The sequence below is a fragment of the Salmo trutta genome, chromosome 17 (assembly GCF_901001165.1).
Source record: "Salmo trutta chromosome 17, fSalTru1.1, whole genome shotgun sequence".
Classification (NCBI taxonomy): Eukaryota; Metazoa; Chordata; class Actinopteri; order Salmoniformes; family Salmonidae; genus Salmo; species Salmo trutta.
This window is the reverse complement of record NC_042973.1, coordinates 32316745-32328185: the sequence shown is the minus strand read 5'-3', so window position 1 is coordinate 32328185 and position 11441 is coordinate 32316745. Positions and strand designations below refer to the sequence as shown.

Genomic DNA, 11441 nt, shown 5'->3' with positions numbered 1-11441 from the left:
ATAATTACATGGTTATTATTGGCATTAACCTTGACCTTTCCCCTTTGATGATGTCATCACCAAGAGTGAGTTCTGTGCAATGTGATTCTACCACCGGCTGAGTGGGCTATATAGTTCTGTTATATTTGTACCGTTTGTACCTGGCAATACACCTTTAGTTTTGGGTTGAAAGTAAAGGAAAGTAATATCGAAATGCGTGTGGGCATTCCTTGTCAAGTTACTACACCTTTTTGGCGACGAGGATAAAACTTTATCAACTTGTACAGGGCGAGTTAGCTAGCTAGCTTAATGAGCGACGGAGAGCAGGTGCCACTGGACGGAAACGCCGACGGGGACAATCAGCAGCAAGTGCAAATCGCTAACGAGGATCAAGGACAGGTTGGCGTTATAATGGCAATGTTTGGGACTATCACTGAGTTTGTGGAAGAGAACGAAGACTGGACGGAATATGTGGAAAGGTTGGGACACTTTTTCTTGGCAAATGGAATCATAGATGAGGCTAAACAGCGCTCTATTCTCTTGAGTGTGTGTGGGGCTAAAACCTACAAGCTAATGAGGAATTTGGCTACACCACGGAGACCGGGAGAAATTCCTTTTGGGGATCTAGTTGCTCTCGTTCAGACTCACCACAATCCAAAGCCTTCAGTGATTGTCCAGAGGTTCAAGTTTAACTGCCATTTTCGGAAAACAGGTCAGTCTGTTGCTAACTTTGTTGCTGAATTACGGGAACTCTCTGAACATTGTGAGTTTGGGGCTATGTTAGAGGACATGCTCCGTGACAGATTAGTCTGTGGCATTAATGAGGACAGCATACAGCGCCGGTTGCTTGGGGAAGCCACACTGACTTTCAAGAGGGCATTGGAACTATCTCAAGGGATGGAGATGGCCGCTAGTAATGTGAAAAATATTCAAAAGGCCAATAGTGAAAGTTGTGCAGTGCATCAGGTGACAAAAGAGGCGGCAGGAAAAAGGGGAAAAGCAGTGGAATGTTTCAGATGTGGAGGGACACATTATGGTAACAACTGTAAGTTCATGGAGACTGTCTGTCACAATTGCAACAAAAAGGGACATTTAGCAAAAAAATGCAGGGGTCCTAGGAGCAAGCCAGAGGGTGGGCGGACTGGGCTGGGCAAGTTCACAGCACCAAAGCCTCAGTCAGCAGCGCACCACCTAGAGAGCACAGAGGAGGAGGACGAGCATTGTTCCTACAACATGTTTAATGTGAGGGAGCCGCGCGCAGAGCCTATTTATGCTACAGTGGAGGTAGATGGAAAGCAGATGAGGATGGAGGTTGACACGGGGGCCTCTGCCTCTGTCATAAGTGAGGAGACCTACAAACAAAAATGGGGCTCAAGACAGGTTTCTGCCCTCACACCGGCAGGGATCAGACTGCGTACGTACACCGGGGAGACCATACCATTGCTTGGGGCTCTAGAAGTGAACATTGCATACAACAGCCAGGAAGCGAGAGCACGGCTCCTGGTGGTGAAAGGGAATGGGCCTAGTTTACTAGGGCGTGACTGGCTAAACAAAATACAACTGAGCTGGGGTGAGATAAAACACACCCGAGTGACTGAGGATGTCATTCAAAAATACCCAGAGATTTTCAAAGAGGAACTGGGCACACTGCAGGGCACTACAGTTAAGCTGTTCGTGGATCCTCAGGCCGAGCCTCGCTTTTTCAAGCCCAGGACAGTGCCTTACGCCATGAAAAAGAAAGTGGAAGATGAGTTGGAGCGGCTGCAGGAAGCAAACGTCATTACTCCCGTTCAGTTCTCCCGCTGGGCAGCTCCTATCGTTCCCGTTCTGAAAAGTGACGGCACGGTGCGTATATGTGGGGACTACAAACTCACCATCAACAGGGCCTCTAAGCTAGACGCTTACCCGCTGCCACGGGTGGAGGACTTGTTCGCGACACTGGCAGGAGGCAAGACGTTCTCAAAGCTTGACATGAGTCACGCCTACCAACAGCTCCTCCTGGACGAGGACTCAAAAGAGTATGTCACAGTCAACACGCACAAAGGCTTGTTCAGGTACAACCGCTTGGTTTTCGGAGTGGCGTCCAGCCCAGCCATTTTCCAGAGGACAATGGACAATCTGCTGCAGGGGATCCCTCATGTAGCAGTGTACCTGGATGACATCCTGGTTACAGGGGAGACGGAGGAGGAGCACCTCCACCATCTGGACCAGGTGTTAAAGAGATTCTCTGAGGCAGGGCTGCGCCTGAAGCGTAGCAAGTGCACATTCCAAGCACAGAGTGTGACATACCTAGGTCACAAGATCACAGCGCAGGGTCTGTGTCCTGTGGAGGACAAAGTCAGGGCAATCAAGGATGCTCCAAACCCCAAGAATGGGTCAGAGCTCAGGTCGTTCCTGGGCATGGTGAACTATTATGGGAAGTTCCTTCCTGAGCTGTCAACAGTGTTGGCTCCACTTTATCAGTTGCTCCACAAAGACTGTAAATGGAAGTGGGGGCCAGCACAAGAGAAAGCTTTCAAGGAAGTGAAAGCACTACTACAATCAGCACAACTTCTGGTTCATTTTGACCAAGACAAAGAGATCATCCTGTCATGTGACGCCTCACCCTATGGCGTCGGGGCAGTACTCTCTCATCAGATGGAGGACGGGTCAGAGAGACCCATTGGATTTGCATCACGTACGCTGACGAGTGCTGAGAAGGGTTATTCACAGTTAGACAAGGAAGGTCTGGCCATAGTCTTTGCTGTGAAACGCTTCCATCAGTACCTCTACGGTAGTCATTTCACCATATGCACTGACCACAAACCACTGATGAGCCTTTTTAGTGAATCAAGATGCATTCCGCCCATGGCTTCAGCAAGGTTACAGCGTTGGGCCCTGACACTGTCGGCTTACCAGTATACGATAGTGTATAGAGCGGGGAAGGACAATGCAAATGCAGACGCGCTCAGCCGTCTCCCGCTACCAGAGATGCCTGCCACAACTGTGGTGCCTCCCGAGACAATTTTCCTAATGGAGAGATTGTCAAACTCACCTGTGAATGCCAATCAGATCAAACAGTGGACAGACCGGGATCCTATCCTGTCCCAAGTGAAAAGATTCCTGATGCAGGGTTGGCCTCCTGTCATAGAGGATGATGGACTAGGACCTTACGCAAAGCGCAAAACGGAGCTGAGTGTGCAGGATGGCTGCATACTCTGGGGGTCCAGAGTGGTTGTTCCACCCCCTGGCCGTGCACAAGTCATGGATGAGGTCCATGAGGCTCACCCGGGTGCCTCCCGGATGAAAAGTTTAGCCAGATCTTACATCTGGTGGCCTAACATGGATCAGGAGGTAGAAGACAAAGTTAAATCATGTTCTGAGTGCCAGATCAACCAGAAGATGGCGCCGCCCGCGCCACTACATCTGTGGGAGTGGCCTGACCACCCATGGTCTAGGCTGCATATAGATTTTGCAGGCCCTTTCATGGGTCACATGTTCCTTGTCATGGTGGACGCACACTCCAAGTGGCTGGAGGCGCACATCATGAGCAACATCACAGCGACCACAACCATCGAAAAGCTTCGGCAGGTGTTTTCAACCCATGGTCTGCCGGACTCTCTGGTGTCCGACAACGCAACAACGTTTACCTGTGATTTGTTCCAAGAATTCATGCGGAGAAACGGGATCCGCCATGTCCGCAGCGCCCCGTTTCACCCGGCCTCAAACGGCTTAGCGGAGCGGGCTGTGCAGACACTGAAAGAGGGGCTCAAAAGGATGACTGGGGGAACCATCACTACTAAGCTCTCTCGGTTCTTGTTCCAGTACCGCATCACGCCACAAACAACAACAGGACAGGCTCCAGCGGTGATGTTAATGGGCAGAAGGCCAAAAGCTCACCTGGATCTACTGCGTCCGAACATCAGAGCACGAGTGGAACGGAAGCAGGAGAAACAAAAAGAGAGACATGACCACCACGCAAGGGAGAGACAGTTAAAACCCAATGACACTGTCTACATCCGCAACTTCACAAGCAGCCAACGCTGGTTGCCAGGTATCATTCTGAGTCAGAGTGGTCCCGTCTCCTTTGTGGTCAAACTGACTGATGGTCGAGTCATGCGCAGACACCAGGACCATCTCCGCCTGCGCTATGACAAAGACAAGACCATGTTTTCAGACGGAACAGCTGTGGGTGGTAGTATACAAGTTGAAATCCCACAGGAAACAGCATCTGAGGAACAGGGGCATTCAGTGGTTCCAGCAGAGGGTGATGGACATTCTCTCACAAACACCCAACCCGCTCCTGTGCCCTCAGACCCAGCTCCACTGGGACATGCCTTACCTGTGTCTCGTAGCACACCAGGAGTACTGCGCAGATCACAGCGTAGTCACAAGCCTCCTGAAAAAACTAACTCTGTAGTTGAGACTGAGAGACTCGTGGTGTTAGTGTTTGTTTGGAGCAGCAGACCTAGTTGAAAAGAAATAAGGACTGTCATTTTATTGTTGTTGTTTTGGTTACATTTACCGTAACACCAGCAGAAGTTCTACAGTGTGGTGTAGTAAAGAGAAGAAAACACTAATGTGGTTTACTTGTTAACCTTATGTTTTCCTTACAGGGGGGGGATTTAAATTGAGGGGGGAGAAGTGTTATAGTGTGGACACTATATAAATAATTACATGGTTATTATTGGCATTAACCTTGACCTTTCCCCTTTGATGATGTCATCACCAAGAGTGAGTTCTGTGCAATGTGATTCTACCACCGGCTGAGTGGGCTATATAGTTCTGTTATATTTGTACCGTTTGTACCTGGCAATACACCTTTAGTTTTGGGTTGAAAGTAAAGGAAAGTAATATCGAAATGCGTGTGGGCATTCCTTGTCAAGTTACTACAGACAACAAAGTCAAGGTATTGGAGTGGCCATCACAAAGCCCCGACCTAAATCCCATAGAAATTTGTGGGCAGAACTAAAAAAGCGTGTGCGAGCAAGGAGGCCTGCAAACCTGACTCAGTTACACCAGCTCTCAAATCAAATTAAATCAAATTAAAGTGTATTTGTCACGTGCGCTGAGTACAACAGGTGTAGACCTTACAGTGAAATTCTTACTTACAGGCTCTAACCAATAGTGCAAAAAAAAGGTATGCGTGTGTAGGTAAGTAAAGAATTAAAACAACAGTAAAAAGACATCTGAAAATAAGAGTAGCAAGGCTATATACAGACACTGGTTAGTCAGGCTTATTGAGGTAGTATGTACATGTGGGTATGGTTAAAGTGACTATGCATATGTGATGAACAGAGAGTAGAGGTAGCGTAAAAAGAGGGGTTGGCAGGTGGTGGGACACAATGCAGATAGCCCAGTTAGCCAATGTACGGGAGCACTGGTTGGTCGGGCCAATTGAGGTAGTATGTACATGAACGTATAAGATAAACAGAGTAGCAGCAGCATAAAAGAGGGGTTGGGGGGTGGGCTCAGTCAGAAGAAATGGGCCAAAATTCAACCAAGCTTGTGGAAGGCTACCCGAAACGTTTGACCCAAGTCAAGCAATTTAAAGGCAATGCTATCAAATACTAATTGAGTGTATGTAAACTTCTGACCCACTGGGAATGTGATGAAAGAAATAAAAGCTGAAATAAATCATTCTCTCTACTATTATTCTGACATTTCACATTCTTAAAATAAAGTGGTGATCTTAACTGACCAAAGACAGGGACTTTTCACTGGGATTAAATGTCAGGAATTGTGAAAAACTGAGTATAAATGTATTTGGCAAAGGCGTATGTAAACTTCCGACAGAGTAGCAGCAGCATATGATGAGTGTAAAAGTGTGTGTGTGTTTCTGTGTGAATGCGTGCGTGTGTGCATGTGTTTGTGTTGTGTCGTTATGTGTGTGTGTGTTATGTGTGTGCGTGTGTATGTAGTGTATGTGAATGTGTGTGGGTTTTGTGTGAGAGTGTGTGAGTGTGTATATAGTGTGCATATATAGTTTTGTGAGTGTGCATAGAGTCAGTTCAAGATAGGGTTAGTGCAGATACTCAGAGTAACCATTTAATGAACTATTTATCAGGCTTATGGGTTGAGTGTAGAACTGTCTAGGAGCCTGTTGTTCCGAGAGCCAATGCTCCGGTACCATTTGCCGGATGGTGGCAGAGTGAACAGTATGACTTGGGTGGCAATTTTTTGGGCCTTTCTCTGACACCGCCTGATATAGAGGTCCTGGATGGCAGGGAGTTCGACCCCAGTGATATACTGGGCTGTCCACAGCACCCTCTGTAGCGCTTTGTCATCAAGGGTGGTGCATTTGCCACATCAAGCGGTAATACAGCCAGTCAAGATGCTCTCGATGGTGCAGTTCCAGAACTTTTTGAGGATCTGAGGGCCCATGCCAAATCTTTTCAGCTTCCTGAGTGGGAAGTGGCGCTGTCATGCCCTCCTTGGTCTCACAGACATTGAGGGAGAAGTTATTATCCTGGCACCACACTGAAAAGTCTTTGACCTCCTCCCTGTAGGCTGTTTCATTGCCGTCGGTGATCAGGCCTACCACCATCGTGTTGTCAGCAAACTTGATGATGGTGTTGGAGTCGTGTGCAGTTGTGGTTGAACAGGGAGTACAGGAGGGGACAAAGCAAACAACCCTGAGGGGCCCCCATGTTGAGGGTCAGCGTGGGAGAGGTGTTGTTGCCTACCCTCACCACCTGTCACCGGCCCATCAGGAAGTCCAGGATTCAGTTGCAGAAGGAGATATTCAATCTCAGGGTCCCCAGCTTGGTGATGAGCTTAGAGGGGACTATGGTGTTAAACGCTGAGCTAGTAGGTACTTATTGATGAAGCCTGTGACTGATGTGTTAAACTCTTCAATGCTATTGGATGGAATCCAGGTACATATCCCAGTCTGTACTAGCAAAATAGTCTTGTAGCCTTGCGTCTGCTTCATCGGACCACTTCTGTATTGAGCACGACACTGGTACTTTTAGTTTGAGCTTTTGTTTGTAAAGAAGAAGCAGGAGAATACAGTTGTGGTCAGATTTACCAAAAGGAGGACAAGGGAGGATCTTGTATGCATTTCTGTGGGTAGAATAAAAGTGGTATAAAGTGTTAGTGCCCAGAGTGACGCGGGAAACGTGTTGGTCAAAGTGTGGTAGAACAGTTTTAAGTCTCTATGCGTTAAAGTCTCCATCATCCAGAAGCACTGCCTCTGGGTGAGCAGTTTCTTGTTTGTTTATGGCCCCATACAGTTCATTGAGTGCCAAAGTGATGTTGGCTTGTGGAGGGATGTAAACAAGGGGTTCCCAACCTTTTTTCCCCAGGGCCCCCTTTTTAACAGTTGAAAAATGTCACTTAAGGGACCTAGGAAAATGTTGTGTTTTGAAGCTAATTTTTGTAATTCTACATAGTGTAACTACACTCTTGACATATTTTAGGTAGGCTATTTAATAATAATAATAATAATTTATAAGGAAAATATAGTCTTGACCTGATTTCCCCGCTACTAAATGTGATTTATTATCATAATTTATATGAACTCTCAATTTAAATATACATATTCTGTTTTACATAAAGTGGATAGATCAATTGATAGCGACAGAGTCACACATTGTATAAGATTACTTCCCAAGAAAAGTTCAATTCATTTAACTCTTTGACTTTAGAAAGTTATAGCTCAGCTTTCAGAATGTCATAGAGCCATACCACATTCCCATGTGCATCAGAGTTGCATCTTCCTCTGGAATTTTACCACTTGTTTCTAGCCTAAGTCATCACGACTATATGCATAGTTTTAGATCAGCATAAAAATGTAAACATGTTTGTTCAAGGAAGGTCCCGCGGCCCCGACACGAAACATTGGAGCCCCCTTTGAGGGGCGCACCCCCAAGGTTGGGAACCCCTGATATAGACAGCTGTGATAATTACGGATGAGAACTCTCTTGATAGATAAAAGCCTCTGCAGCTTTTTGAGGATTACAGGGCTCATGCCAAATATTTTCAGCCTCCTGTGGGGGAAGAGGCGCTATCATGCCATCTTAACGACTGTGCAGGTGATGTAGACAGCCATGATAATTACAGATGAGAACTCTTTTGTTAGATAAAATGGTCTGCAGCTTACCATGAGCTATTCTATATAAGGTGAGCAAAAGCTTGAGATTTCCTTCACACTGGAAGTAGCGCCCCAGTTGTTGTTTATGAAAAGTCACACCCATCCTCCTTTGGACTTGCCCGAGGACGGTTTTGTCCGATCGTGTCGCTGCATTGAGAAACCACTGAGTTCTACGTATATGGAGTCATTCAGCCACGTCTCTGCTGGGCACATAATATTGCAACTTTTCAAGTCTCTCTGATAGGAGACTTTCGAACTAAGCTCATCCATCCATCTTATTCTCGAGTGACTGGACGTTTGCCAACAGAACGGAGGGGAGTGCCGGTCAATATACTCTTCGCCTCAGTCTCACCAGGATGCCGGCTCATCTACCGCATCTACGCCTATAGCGTTTTGGTAGCCCATGAAGCAAAGGAATGGGGTCTGGTATGATAACAAAGGAACAGCTGAGTCGGAATTGAAGTCGGATTTGAAGTCGAAATCGAGGTTAGTAACTGTCAATCTGATGTCCAGAAGTACTTGGTGGTCTTACGTAGCAAAACTTAAAATGTTTTTTATACATTGGATAAAAGTACAGATTGTATATCACACACTACAGTTGAGGAGCAATGGGAAAGGAATTCTGCATTGAAAGTTGATAAACTTGTCACCTCACTTATAAGAAAATGGCCCTTGAATGTTTTGGTGACCTACTGGAGAGCCCCTTTGTCTACACACATTCAGCATCTTTCACATCTTCTTAAGCCTTAGCCCAACCTATCTCTTTAAGGATTCACATGTGAGTCTATGTGCTATACACAGTGAGTATGGTAGTGCACTTAACAACCAAAGATTTCAAGACTAAAGACTGGATTATACTTATCGACATGTCTGTAGACAGTTGTCGCAGTGACATCATGAACATTCTATTGTCGTCCAACATCAAACTTGTCGTTGTCGTTATGAAAAAGTATAAATACAAAAACGACAGGCTGCATGACCTCAGCAGCCTGGTGGTCTAAAATAGCATAACTGGTGTATGTTAACACCAATAAACCCATCAGTTTAAAAATGAATTTAGTATATATCAATATAGCAAACCAGGCAACTAAAACCAACTTTCTAAACAATGTTTTGGTTCATTTCTAGCTTGTTAGCTAGCTAACTAACGTATAGTTAGCTGGCTAGCCAGTTAAAATAATGAATATATCATTTAGTTGACAACGTGTTAACTTTAGCTCAATTATATTCGTTATTACTGGAAAATAAACTCACAACAAATAATTATTTACAAGTTAATGGCAAGATAATTACAGAAAATAGCTTATGGTTGTAAGTGTGATGAAATAAAAGCAAGGCTTTCTACCAGAGAATTTTAGAACTTGGACATGGTCTCGTTGGCCTAAAGTTATATCCTAATTTGACTTTGGTGCAGGTCATGTTGTTCATCACATTACTGTCTCTGGGAAACACACACTATATCAAATAAAATCTACGTTTATTTGTCACATGCACAGGATACAGAAGGTGTAAACGGTACAGTGAATTGGTTACTTGCATAGTGGAGTCTTTTGTTTAGACATGTAGCTAGCTAGCTAAATAATTAACCATAATCCCAACTCATAACACCACTACCCCGCATGAATCTGCTGGTAAATTAAGCTAACCAACTAGCGAGATTCAATGTAAGCTAGTTAGCTAACATTAGGCTATAACTAGCAATGCAAATGGCTGTGAGATAAAAATAATATTACTACAAAGATCATACACATAACGTTAGCAAGCGAGCCATCCAGTTAATTTTAGCTAGCTAGCTAACAGTACTCTTTTTTTGCAATGAATATGACTTTCTAACAAAATTAGAAAAGGTATAATATCTGAAAACTTAGCTAGCTAAACTATCTTACCAGTATACATGGATGCTATGGCTGCCCTTAGTTTGAAGATGTAATGCAGAGACAAGTGTTTTATACAACAGACTTCTTATGTGTTTTCACTTTTCGACTCCCATCACATTATTTACAAATAAAAGCCAGAAATGTATCGCCTTAGCTATCTTACTCTGCTTACGTTTACATCTTTTACATTTAGTCATTTAGCAGACGCTCTTATCCAGAGCGACTTATAGTAGTGAATGTATACATTTCATACGTTTTTTTCCCCTGTACTGGTCCCCCGTGGGAATCGAACCCACAACCCTGGCGTTGCAAACACCATACTCTACAAACTGAGCCACACGGGACCCCTGCATTCCACTGATTTCAAAACTCGGTCCTCAAGAAAGTGGAGAGCATTAGCAGCACTTATGCAGTTCTTCGTGATATCTTTCAAAATAGCCACGTTAGAAAGGATTACCTACACATACTGAGCAGAAGCGTGCTACATGGCAGACCAGCCAAACTCATCTCGCAGCATCTCCAGCCCATCCATTATCTCAGTCAGTCATGGCTAGCGGGAAGGTTCCTGACTTTTTCCGTGGTTAAACCAACTAGGCTCGTAATATAACAAAATGTATTCATATTTACAGATGGCATACAAGTTTGTTATTAAGGCACATGAAATTTCACATGTTCCAGAAAGCATTTCTGCAAAAAAAACGAATTTTGATAAAATATAATTTTTATGTTCAAATGCCTCTCCTGTAATGTAGTGACGTGCAACATGTGCCTACTTTCCGGAAACAAGACACATCTGTGATAATAGTATGAACATTCAATACAAATAAAGGAGGTACTGAACAAATGTTTTTTCCCATGCTGGCGCTGCAGACGGCTGTACTGGTCCGCTAATACAGGACTATTAATGGCCCACTGCACTACTTCTTCCGATTTTTTTAGGGGGTGCTATAGCACCCTCTGCACCCCTACTTCCCGCGGCTAAGCACTGCCATTCTAACACCCCTCTGGTGATCATCTCCTCATCCTACCAGGGTGCAGCTGTGGGCTCCTCTCCCTCCCGAAAGGGTCCAGATGCGGATGCTGAATCCTCCAGTCCTATTAAAAAGAAGAAGGTACTGAAGGAGATGGAGAAGACGGATGAAGAGCAGGACAGGGTGACAGCTGTAAAGGACACAGGATGGAAGGAGGCGGCACAGCAGCGTGAAGAGTGGAAGGGAGGAGAGGGAGATGGAAATGTAAGGAGGTGACTGGCACGGAGGCATTGCTTATGGCCATTTTAGAGGCCATGATTAAGAAGTTGTTTTATGTATTTTTTATGTATTTTATTTACAGTGCATTCGGAAAGTATTCAGACCCCTTCCCTTTTTCCACATTTTGTTACATTACAGCCTTATTCTAAAATTGATTAAATACATTTTCCCCTCATCAATCTACACACAATACCCCATAATGACAAATGAAAATGGTTTTTTAGATATTTTTGCAAATTTATGAAAAAATTATAAACAGAA

At 44.8% G+C, this 11441-nt stretch overlaps 1 protein-coding gene across 1 annotated transcript; it reads left to right on the top strand.

The window, feature by feature from the left end:
* The first annotated feature begins 206 nt into the window (after nucleotides 1-206).
* Nucleotides 207-11177, top strand: LOC115151353 (uncharacterized protein K02A2.6-like). Its single transcript, XM_029695267.1, has 2 exons — nucleotides 207-4095; nucleotides 10962-11177. The coding sequence occupies exons 1-2, from the start codon at nucleotides 289-291 to the stop codon at nucleotides 11175-11177; spliced, it is 4023 nt and encodes a 1340-aa protein (XP_029551127.1). The 5' UTR covers nucleotides 207-288.
* The last annotated feature ends 264 nt before the right edge of the window (nucleotides 11178-11441 follow it).

Bases quoted from the DNA above. Each gene is read 5' to 3' on its own strand.
- LOC115151353 (XM_029695267.1), top strand. From the start codon at position 289: ATGAGCGACGGAGAGCAGGTGCCACTGGACGGAAACGCCGACGGGGAC. The intron at 4,096-10,961 runs CTCCGCCTGCGC...TCATCCTACCAG, and splicing joins TGCGCAGACACCAGGACCAT to GGTGCAGCTGTGGGCTCCTC.